General features: G+C 49.4%; 1 protein-coding gene across 10 annotated transcripts in view; it reads right to left on the reverse strand.

The window, feature by feature from the left end:
* Positions 1-4,499: 4,499 nt before the first annotated feature.
* Wscd1 (WSC domain sialate O sulfotransferase 1) overlaps positions 4,500-12,252 on the reverse strand; it is a 41,899-nt gene continuing 34,146 nt past the window's right edge. For all 10 annotated transcript variants that reach the window (XM_048448643.3, XM_085695249.2, XM_048448636.3 and 7 more), the window contains 4 exons: positions 11,885-12,044; positions 10,693-10,857; positions 8,119-8,319; positions 4,500-5,472 (listed from right to left, as the gene is read on the reverse strand). In XM_048448643.3, the coding sequence (XP_048304600.1) occupies positions 5,120-5,472; positions 8,119-8,319; positions 10,693-10,857; positions 11,885-12,044 (879 nt within the window). In that variant the 3' untranslated portion in view covers positions 4,500-5,119. The remainder of the gene's footprint in view (positions 5,473-8,118; positions 8,320-10,692; positions 10,858-11,884; positions 12,045-12,252) is intronic.

A 12,252-nucleotide genomic window follows, 5' to 3' on the forward strand; every position in this document is an offset into this window, starting at 1 on the left:
GGAGGCGAGGGCTTTGGGTACCTGGCAGCTGTGAACGTATCACCCCAACTTCCCAGATAAACTCTCTGGAACTGCTATTCTCCCAGACTCCTGGGATGGCAGGGGAAGACCCTGCCAGGTCTCTCTCCACACTTTGCCCTCTCAAGCCTTCCTTTGGGGATCTATTGGGCGGCCAGCAGAAGGCTGCGGATTATCTCAGGAAGACTCAAGCTCTTTGCTCTCCAAAGTCTGACATCATGTCTGCTGTATATTTGAGACTCTGGGACGCCAGTTTTTCCTGGCTTCCCTTCAGGATATCATAGACTCTCCTAGGGAACTGCCTCAATTGCTCTTTCAGATTGAATGGTGGAGATATCCCAAGCCTGAATAGATTGATGGAGACTCCAGCCTTTCCAGGTTTATGCTGAACTGAGTGATCCTAAGAGAGGGCCAAGAACAGGTTTCTTAGATTTGGTTTTTGCATAGTGCCTTAAATATCCTGCATGTTCCATTTGTGTGATTTCAAAAAGCTATTATTTCCTTTGAGTAATTCATTCCTCTACCCTGTCTTCAAACTCCAGAACTCTGCCTTCCATGTGATCAATTTTGTTGGCAAGGCTTTCCATTGAGTTTCTTATTTGATTTATTGACTTTTTTTTCATTTCCAGTTTAATTTAAGTTTGGGTTTTCTTTAGAATTTCTACCTATTCATTGAATTCTACTTCCATATCCTAAATTTCATTCAGCTGCTTGCTCTCTTTCCACACTTCAGAGGCTTAATTCCCATCCTCTCTGAGTTCATTCCGGTGTCTGTCTGTGTCCTATTTGAAGTTTTTGAACATGTTTATAATAGTTCTTTTGAACTCTTTGCCTTGCGGCTTTTTCCTAAGTTGTTCTCACGAGGGGCACTTACTATGGAACTGGCAATTCTTATCGGGGACAGGCTGTCTTCTTGTATTGCTTATGTTACTCCAGCGAGACATGGGCATCTGAAGTTAGTTTGAAGGGTGATTGCCTGCATGACTGAATAATGCTGAGTCCAATAGCCAGGGATTCTCAAACAAAAATTTTAGTGCCAGATATGGGACACCTCCCTGAGTTGTTGGCCATTGTCTTCTTAGTTAGGGTTTCTATTGATGTAACAAAACACCATGACCAAAAGCAACTTGGGGAGGAAAGGGTTATTTCACAGCTTATTAAATCCATCACTTAGGGATGTGAGGACAGGAACCCAGAGCAACAACCAGGAGGTAGGAACTGAAGCAGAAGCCGCAGAGAAGTGTTCCTTATTGTCTCAATCCTCATGGCCTCCTCAGCCTGCCTTATTAAACTATTTAGGACCCTCTACCCAGGGATGGCACCGCTCCTGATGGCCTGAGTTCACTAATGACAATCATTCATCAAGACAATGCACTGCAGAGTTGCCCACAGGAATATGATTGGGGCATTTTTTCAGGTCTGACCCTCTTTTTTAAAGTGACTTGAGTTTGTGTCAAGTTGACAGAAAACTAAGGCAGCCATGGAGGCCTCGGAGTCATGGGAAACCAAAACAACATGCGTTATTCTTCTTGAATGGCCACCAGAAGTAGCTGATAAGACACTATTGTGAAGAGGTCACACATTTTGTGTGTAATACACAGAAAAATAAAGCTGTAGCTGAGCTGGCATCCTCTTGCCTGATGGCCAGCTTTCACAGTACTGAAAGGTGTAAGGCAAACTACTGGGGACCAGGGAGAAAGACTTTGTCATAGTTAGCTCTCATTGTCAACTTGAACCTCCTGGGAAGAGGGAACTTTAATTAAGTTTTCCCCATAAGATTAGCCTATAGCCACATTTGTGGGCATTTTCTTGATTGGTAATTAATGTGAGAGTGCTCAGGTCATGGTGGGTGGTGCTACCCATAGGCAGGTGGTCCTGGGCTATAAAAGGGAGGTAACTGAGCAAGTCCAGGAAAGCAAGTCAGTAAATGACTCTACTCCTCACTGCTGAACAACAAGATACTGATGGATTCTGGGCATGGGGCAGATACTGTCTTCCTCACTGATGCTGTGTCCTCACTGATGATGTTGTGTCCTCACTGATGATGTTGTGTCCTCACTGATGATGCTGTGTCCTCACTGATGATGCTGTGTCCTCACTGTTGATGCTGTGTCCTTACTGATGCTGTGTCCTCACTGATGATGCTGTGTCCTCACTGATGGTGTTATGTCCTCACTGATGATGCTGTGTCCTCACTGATGATGTTATGTCCTCACTGATGATGTGTCCTCACTGATGATGTTGTGTCCTCACTGATGATGCTGTGTCCTCACTGATGCTGTGTCCTCACTGATGATGCTGTGTCCTCACTGATGGTGTTATGTCCTCACTGATGATGTTGTGTCCTCACTGATGATGTTATGTCCTCACTGATGATGCTGTGTCCTCACTGATGATGCTGTGTCCTCACTGATGATGTTGTGTCCTCACTGATGCTGTGTCCTTACTGATGTTGTGTCCTCACGGATGATGTTGTGTCCTCACTGATGATGTCATGTCCTCATTAATGATGTCATGTCCTCACTAATGATGCTGTGCCCTCACTGATGATTCTGTGTCCTCACTGATGTTGTATCCTCACTGATGTTGTATCCTCACCGATGATGTCATGTCCTCACTAATGATGTCATGTCCCCACTGATGATGTTGTGTCCTCACTGATGAGCTCGCCATGCCCCAACAAATAGTTTCAAACCTGTGGTTTCACAGATGGCTGATTAAACTTAGTGGGTTACAAAACAAAATAAAAAGACATGGGTGTGGGAAGAGGACTTGTAGGCAGGAGGCGGGGTGTGATTAAAAAAGGATAGATAGACTCTATAGGAAGGATTTGTAAGCTTAGGAGCAGATATGCAGCTAGGGGAGGCGTTCTGTGGTATGTATTACCACCCTATATTCCCAGATAGGAATTGCTATCTAGACAGGGAGCAGGATGGGACCTTTCCATGACCTTCCTCTCAACTATCCACACTGCTTCTCCTTCTATAAGCTTTGCTTGGGTTAAGGGATGTCTCCCCAAGGGCATTCCAAGGACAAGACCCTATGCCTTGCCAGGGTCACCTCTCATGGAGAAGCTCTATGGAGTTGAGGCCCAACCTGTTCTTCACCCTTGCCAGGGCCCATTAATCCCAACCTCTTACTCCCTCTCTTGTCCCTTGCTCCCAAACTACATCCATTTCTGAGCACAAGACATGCTGCAAAGGTGACCTAACAAGGCTTGTAAGCATAAGCAGTTATTCTGGTCTCAGGCTGGCAGGCTAGACTGAAAGCTAAAAGGCTATGAGAGCCGAGTCCATTTCTATGTCCCTCCTCTGTCCTCTCCTACCCACTCCCTCCTCCTACTGCAGAGGTAGAGGGACCAGTACTGAGCTTAGGGCTATCCTGTTGCTTTACAAGCACCCCAGGGGTTCTAGGCCTCTGAGCCTCTGCACATGCGCACATCCTGTTCTCCATCCCACAGTCTTTCCTTTCTTAGCAGGGCCCATTCTCATTCAAAACCACCTCTAGGCTGCCATGAAGCATTCCCTGAAGATCCTGGGGATGTAGCTTAGTCCTTCTGAGATCACATAACACATATGTTCCTCTGTAATTGGTTTCCCACGCCCACTGGGACAATCCTACACTGGTGAGACTGGCAGGAAGGGAGTCCCATTCATCATCTCCCTGTGAGTAGCACAGAGGGCAGAGTGGGGGTGACCGAGGAAGACTATATCCCTATTTTACTGTCTTTTGATGAAGACATGGACCAAGGATGGAAACAAGGTTAGCTACAGAAATAAAGCCTGAAGTGTGGTAGAGGCAGTGTCATGCTAGCAGTGACAGGCAGTGTCAGAGTGAACGTGGTATCAGGGAGGGCTCTGCACAGGGGGCGGGCAGAGGCTTTGTCAAGCCTCTTCAAGGAACACATAGCACTCTGTGCTCTTTTGTGTAGCCCAGGCTAGCTTCAGATTCACTATACGAAGCTGATGATGAGCCTGAGTCTACTGCTTTCACCTCCAAAGTGCTGAGAAGGAAGGTAGATGTCTCTATACTTGGCTTGCATAGAATGTTCTGTGTGACCTCCACAGGGCATGGGCTTGCTAATGTGTGAGGCAACTGCTCCTAGTGGTCCCTGAGACGACTTATCATCTAGGGCCTCTTTTTCTCACCACAAACCCCTCCTGCGGGCATGTGGTCACCTGTCTGGAGGTCCCCTGTAGGCCAAGCCGCCATCCTAACCTCTGGCCCTCACTCCTTACGGACAGGGTTTGATGCTGCAGTTTTCCAAAACAGTTGAGTAGAGAAGCAAGTTGACTACTCTCAGATGCCCTAGTGTTGTTAGCTAATAGAGGGTAACAGCGCTGTGTTGAATAGCAGTGGCTGTTCTAAGGCCAGCACGTGTATGCTTGCAGGGGTGGGGGGTGGGGGCAGCAGCGGGCTCCATGCTGCCACAGTGTTTCCAGTCCGCATCCATGGAGAAGAGAGAGGCAGAGACACAGTGGTTTGCAGTGCCAGGATGTCACAGCACACACATTTATGGGATGTCAGACAAGCAGCCAGGGCCATAGAGTACCCATCAGTTACAGTCTGTCTGTGTACCTCCATCCCCCCAGTCCCCACTGTACTGCCCGGAGCAATACCGCCAGCCCAGTATGATATTCCAGAGCCAAGGGCCCCAAAAGTCCAGTTTGTGCCCAGCTGGACCCAGGAAGCCAAAGTGTGTGCACGTATGTCTATATGAGGCAGACAGCCAGTCTCTATAAGCATACACCCTGGCACCTGTATGTATGTGTCCATATCTGGCTGTGTGTGCAAAGCTGGGAGTGTCTGGCCCACCCTACTCAAATGCTTAGGCACATTAACACGGGCACTGTGAGTGGTGGATGATGTCGAAGTGTGTCTGAGGATGTGTAAGTGTCTGGCAAGGAGTGTCCTGCGAAGCACATCTGTCTGGGCAGGCTTGGTGAATCCCCTGCTCATGAAGTTGCACCCGCGAGAACACCTTGCTGACTGTGCGCCAGCAGCCATGCAGCTCAGGGGTCCACAGATCAGTGCGCTAGAGCAGTGTTCAGCCCGTTAGTGCAGCTGCATCTCAGCAGGACCAGGTAGCCAGGGTGGCCTATCATCTGGGCACATACTCCCTGGGCAGGCCAGCCCAGTTGTGGTCACGCAAAGCCTGGTCCACGGTCCGGATATAACCATTGATCAGGTCCTTCATCTCCGGGGTGAAGGGCTCCGGGTCATGAGGGCGCCGGCCGCGCCGCCTGAAGCTGCCCTCTTTGTTGTTCTCCACACAGAGAAGCCGTTCCTCGCTCACAGAGACGTTGAGGAAGGCCACCATCTCCCGCAGCGTGGGCACCAGACTGCGCCGCAGCTCTTCGTAGTGCACGACCAGCAGCCGCTTCCCGTACTTGAGCCAATCTAGGACGTGCGAGGACCACCAGGAGGCGTAGCTATTCACAAAGTCCGGCCACTCTGAAACAGGGAGAGGAGTCCTGAAGTCAGGGTTGCCCCCTGGGGCTATTGGCTCTGCAGAGCCTATCGAGAAGGGCGCTGCCTGTTTTTGACCTCTCTACCCGAGGCTGACCCACTTGGGTGTCCAGTGTGAATGAAGGGTTCCTGTCAAGTTCAACTTGGCAGAGGCCTAGGTCTGCCTGAAGGACAGTGATCTTGGGTACTAATTTAAGATAGATACAGCCTGCCATGTGCCAAGCGAAAACTGGCCTCTCTTGTGTGCTGTGAGTTCTTTGACCTTTGGGACTATCCTGGACATGGAGGAGTGTGTTTGGGCCTGTGGGCTTCAGGGCATGATGCCATAGCAAGTAAAAAAGGGTCAAAATCAAGAGGAAGCTCAAGCAATCTGTCTCTGTGCAGATGACCCCATAAGTATCTTGACCTTGTCCCTTGGGCACATCAAATTTTAAGGAGAGGGTGACCCTCAGGGTTCTACTGCCTGCCATCTGGACCAATCTGCCTGCATTCTCAAGGGCAGTGGTTCCCAACATGTGGGTCACGACCCTTTTTGGAAGGCTGAACGACCCTTTCACAGGGATTGCCTACGACTACTAGAAAACATGGATATTTACATTATGGTTCATAACGGTAACAAAATTACAGTTATGAAGTAGTAATGAAAATAAGTTTATGGCTGGGGGTCACCACAACACGAGGAACTGTATTAAAAGGTGGCAGCATTGGGAAGGGTGAGGACCCCCACTCTGTGAACGGCAAGTGGTTAATGTGCGCCATCAGCTTCTGGGCCCCAGGAAGATGAGGGTGCTGAGTAGCTCTGTCCGTCGTGCTAAGAGAATGTGGTATGTGAAGTATGCGTGCCAATTTGAACCCGTGACATTGCTGGGAGGTAGGATGCAGGATGGAGACACAGGAAAGGGGGCAGATTCAAAGCTTTTGCAGATAGATACCACGACATGCCCTTTTTTTACAATATAAAGAAATTATTTTTGGAGTGAGAAGATTGTGGAAACAAAGATGGTCCCAAGAAAGAGTTTCCAATGATGGGCAGCAGATCTACTACACACCTAGAACCCCAGTGCTCCAGAGGCTGAAATAGAGAATTAGGAGTCAAAGCCAGCCTGGGGTACATAGAAATTTCCAGAACAGTCTAAGCTGAATAATATTTTGTCTAAAATATTTCCATATTGTTTAAAAGTTTCCATAGTTGAGCTACTGATATGCCTGGCATATTATGGCTTCCTTTCTGTCATCTTCAAAATAATCCTATGAGATGAGACGATCCTGGTCTTGAAGATGGAAAAACAGACAAACAAACAAACAAACTGATCTCCTGGGAAAAGGCTGAAGCTTGCTCAGGGTTCTAAGGCTTGTTAGCGCCAGTGGAGGGACCTGAGTTCAGCATGAGTATTGCAGGCTGATGGGGCTGATCTCTTGCCACTGTCCCTGCGTGCCTAAAAGCAGAGGATGGCTGTTGGGGTCTGGCCTAGGCAGAAGGTACTACGGAGGGAAATGACTGAAAACATCGGGTCACGGGTTAGCTCTGGAAGCACAGATTCAGCTGGTTTTGGCCCTGTAGCATCTCCACCCATGCTGCCCTGGGTAGAGCTTTGCTCGTGACGTAACTGACATTGTCACATCCAGATGTACACCTCCATCAAATATCATCATAATGGGGACTATAGGGTTCAATCTATGAGTGGTGGGGCAAAGACCAGACCACAGTACTTCAAGGGCAGCGTCTTCAGCCAGGGCCTGGCAAATGGTAGAATTTCAGGAGCTGAGGTCAACAGGATCACTTCATAAAGAGAGCATCTGTGCCATATCAGGAAACGAGGGTGTTATGACTGAATGACTGTAACATATATTGACGTCCCTAGACCTGAATATGATAGTGTGTATAGAAGAGGCGTTGGGAAGACAATCTAGGTTAGATGAGGTCATGAGGGGGTGGCCCTTGAATCGATGGGATTAGTGTCCCTACAAGAAGAGGGTCTCTGCCATACAGCCGTGGAGTACTGTCTGAAAGCTGGGAGAAGGGCCTCACTGGACATTAAGAATAAAGAACTATTATTTGAGTCCCCATCTCCACTGTCTTGTTACGGTTGTCCAAGCTGACTAGGAAGCAGGATTAAGATCCAGCCCTGCACACCACCACCCAGGTACCCTGGACAAATCAAGTTACCCTCTGGGCTCATCTGAAGAGTTACTTGGACAAACCACAGAAAAGTCAGTGGGGGCAGCTTAGGAAGGACCATCACGCTAAATCCTGGACACAGACCAGGTGTGCACACTCCCTTCCCACTTCCGAATGGCAGGTGAACATGGCCTCCTTTTCTAAAGGAGGACCTTATTGATTCAGGCTGAGGGGCAGACAGGGCCATGTGCACCTAGGGTTGTCTCAGTTCTATGCAAGTCCTAGGTCCATGTGACCTCATCACCCACCACTGGGGGTGGATAGAGGAGGATTTTGGCTTGCCATCTGCATGGCAGTCATATAAAGTGCCATACTGTGTGGAGAGAGCAAGCTTGGAGAAGATGGGGAGAAATGAGTGCGACCAGGCCTTCCCACAGCCAGGAGCGTGTATTCTGATCTTGCACCATCCTGCCACACCTGTCAGTCCCCTGCCCAGGCCATCCGCCCCTCACCTTTGCTCTTCCAGTTGCGGTCAGGGGCATAGCCCAGGTGTCCAGCGCATTTCCTATTAAATTCGGCAACTAGAGATCTGTAGGGGTTCCGGATCAGCAGAATGGCGGAGTCAAACATCTCGATCTCCCTCCGGCCACTCTCATGTGTCTTCACACAGATGGTGCGCCGGCTCCGCCAATGGTCTTTCTCACCCTTGAACCCTGCTCAGGAGGAATCAGAGGACCTCTGTGGGGGAAGGTGTCCTCACCCGCACTTGGGGTGACCCTACTTCCACAATAACACAAGGACTGATGAGGGGGTACTGGGGGTTCTATGAATGGGGACAGGAGAGGCCTTCACAGGAGTGAAGAGGATGCTCACATCGGCATGAGGCAAGTTACTTCCTGCAGTCCCCAGGGTCTGATTATAGACACACATGTTGGACTTTCCAGGGAGATAATTCCAGAGGAGCACTGTAAAGAATTTTGGCCCAGACGAAGACAGAGGCTCAGAGTGAGTATGTGACCTACACTGTGTCACACAGCAGCCTAACAACTGTGCTAGAGCTCTGTCTGTGTGCCCTTGAGTATTCCTGTGAAGCCCCTATCTTCTAGCCACCTCTCCAGGAGAGACAAGACAGCCATCATCGGCCCGTGACTGTAAACAATAGTAGCCTCCCTATGGCCTCATGCCATAGCCTATCACAGGTCCCTGGACTATCACACGGGTAAAGATTCTCTACTACAGGACCCAGGGCAAGTCTGGCCAAGGTCTCACTCATGACATTTGAGGACCCATAACCCCACTCCCATGAATGGAGAGTTGTCTCCCAGACCAGTATCTCTGCTACCCACATCCTCCCTTGGATCCGTGGTAAAGCACTGTGCACTTAGAATCTCAGTGACAGCCGATGGAAAAGAAAGGTCAGACTGGACTCATTGGTCCCCAGAGTCACGGGATTCCACAAAGCTCTCGTGGCTCCTTGTGTTAGACTTTGGATCAGTTGGTGGATAGTGCTATAACTTGATAAGATTGGACTCAGCTAGGAGATAAGGCTCTGGGCACACCTGTGAAGGATATGGCACTGGCCATGTCCATGGGGGACAATCTTGATTGGGTTAATTGAAGGAGCCAGATCCACCCTAAAGGAAAGTAACACCCTTCCCCTGAGCCAGGTCCTATGACACAAAAGAGGAGGACGCTGGCTGAGTACAAGCATCCATTGCTTTTCTTTTTCCTGACTGCAGACACCGCCACCTCAGTCTTCTGCTCCCTTGACTTCCCCAATGGACTCCATCCCAAACTGTGATCCAAATAAACCTGCCCTTCTTTGAGTTACTTTCAACAGCATTATTTTGGCACAGCAACGGGACGAATAATTATGACAGCAATAAGGAACAAGAGCAGACCCCAACTTTAAGGCTGTGGACCAGAAGGTGGTATGGTCCAAGTGTGGATTACAGGGGCTTAAGGGAGCAGAGCAGGAGAACCCACAAAGTGGGATGCTCTGGAGGCTTTCTGGATAATTCCCTGAGTTCCTAGCCCATAGGTCAGCCTCACCCAGGATACCCAGCTCAGAGAATAGGCTCCCCTTCATAAACTTGTTTTGGGGTTTTGAAAACACAGATGCCTCCCTTCGGTAGTGGTTTCAAAGCTTCCAGATCTATGGTGGCATCAGAGCTTTCCTGGTGCCTAGAAAATGCAACTCTCAAACCCAGAACTGGAGGTTACCCACCAAAGCTTGTTAATGTCATGGGTCAAACACCAGAAGCATTTGCCTTGATTGATTTTTATCAAACAGGCTAGGATGCCATTAAAAGGAAGATTCCAACTATAGCCAAATGAATGCTAGGTCACGCCTGAGAGCCCACAGCCCAGGTGCCTCTTGGCAGCCCTGAAGCTGGCAATTCCCCTCTTTGGCCACCTGTCTACATGTGAATCCAGGCACCTGGTACAGGCCTCCTAGGCAAATATTGTAGGTCACTACAGCCTGGGCACAGGGGTCAGTGAGAGAAAGCAGGACCGTGTGTTTATCTGGCAACTGTCTCCTGCATCTGTAGGTGCCCTTAGCATCTACGGGAAGATGGGCTAGGCTACACATGCACAACCAGTTTAAGAACTTGCTGCCAAGAACACTAGGTTTGGTTTCCGACCGTATCAGCTTTTTTTGCAAACCAAACTCTGGTACAGAAGCCCAGCGCAAATGCTGCACCCCTTGACAACTGAGAAATACATTTTGCCAAATTTAGACGCCACTTGACTTGTCTGAGGGTCTGCGTTCTTGAGCAGCACACAAACTTGAGCTGTTTAAGTTCATTTTCTCAGCATAATGAGACCTCTTATTTTTACAAGGGAAAGATTAGAAACCATAAAGTTCTTGAGCATTTCTGGACCGTTTTTTTTAAAAAAAAAATAAAGAAAAACCCATGACATTTCGAGGAGTTACCATTTGCCAGGAAAAAAGAGGAATGGGCAGATTAACTTTTACTCTTATTGTCTGGGGAACTTTGGGGAAATTCTCGTGCTCTGAGGAGGGCTGGTTGGTGAGAGGACCTTATGGGGCTGCCTCTTCCTCCCCAGCACCCCTGGCTTACCCTTGTTGTACAGGGTTCCATCGAAGTAGTAGCTCCCTGTGTAGAAGCCAGTGGCATGCTCGATCAGGTGTCTTGCCCATGTGTTCCCAGCTCCCGGGAAGCTTGACAGAGCCACAAACACTTTAGACTTGTTGGGCAGGAACCTCCTGTCTGTGCACCGGGTGTCTGAAAGCCCAGAAGTCACCATGGAGTCAGTCACCCGCACTGTGACCTCAGAGCTGTTGCTGAAGTCCTCTGGACAGGAACTGGTGATTAAGCAATTTATCACCTGTACCTTGAGTGGCTGGTGATATGATAAAGCTTTCTAACCCTAGTGGCTGGGAGTTGGGTGTTCTGGGGACACTCACCCCACTCTATCACTTTGGGACAGCCAAAGTCTCTTGGCATAACACAGAGAACTCCAGATTCTGCTAGGGGGAGATGAGCAGAACTCTGTCTGGACCCAGCCATGTTCACTGCAGCGCAATGAACTGAAGCTGGGCTGATCTCAGGCCAACAGCTGTGCTTCTTATGGTCTCTCCCCAGGGCTGCAGGAAGATGTACAAGTCACTAGGGGGCAATCCCTGGAGGCACCGGACAACAGCGGGGATGCTTCTCTCTATGAGCTAGTCTTCCCCATCAGTCCCTAGGATCAGCAGAGCCCAACTGTGACGATGCTCACCCTAGGGGACTGCAAGCACATGGAGGCTTCTGAGACCTAAGTGCCCTTCCTGTGCCTCTGAGTCTTGCGTTATTCCCTGAGTCTCCTTCTCATTGCTTTTCCTCTCCGCCTCTTACACTACCATCCCCAATAGTTCATATTTTCAAAAGAAGCCTGGCCTCACCCGACCTTTCCTCTCCCTTATCCACTGAGAAGAGATACAGGAAACTCTACATATCCTGTACCCTGTGACTTCACAGTCAGGCATGCCTAGTCTTTCTAGCCTTGGGAGCTCTTTGGGCCCAGACCAGCAGCTCTCAACCCTTTGCGGTTAGAACGACCCTTCCATAGGTGTCACTTAAGACTGCCAGAAACATCAAATATTTACGTTAAAATTTATAACGGTTGCAAAATTACAGTTATGAAGCAGCAATGAAAATAATGTCATGGTTGGGGATCACCACAGCTGTATTAAAGGGTCACGGCATTAGGAAGGTTGAGAACCACTGTTCTAGACCAACGCCACAGTCCAGGAGGGTATGCAGAGCTCACCTTGTACAGGTGTCTGGTAAACCTCACAGTAGCCAGGTAGCCCCTGAGCCTCAGGGGCCTGGCTGCACAATGCTCCATCCACAGCATCCCGCAGGCTGAACTCGGGGGTAGGGTAGGTACAGTAGCAGTCCCAGCCCCGGAGGATGGCCAGAGGAAACTCCTGTAGGGAAGAAGAGGAGGAGCATGAGGTCAGGGAGGGAGTGGCTTGTACCTGCGGTTCAGGTGTTAGCTGCACACTCACACAGGCTCAGCAGGGATGGCCACCAGGCTCTGTGTCCAAACCGGAGGTAGTCACAGAAGTGAGGTGTGACTTCTGTACTGCAGGAGCTCAGAGCAAACGGGTGACAGACCAACTGTCGCCACACTGC

This window comes from Myodes glareolus, chromosome 9, assembly GCF_982192425.1.
Source record: "Myodes glareolus chromosome 9, mMyoGla1.1, whole genome shotgun sequence".
Taxonomy (NCBI): Eukaryota; Metazoa; Chordata; class Mammalia; order Rodentia; family Cricetidae; genus Myodes; species Myodes glareolus.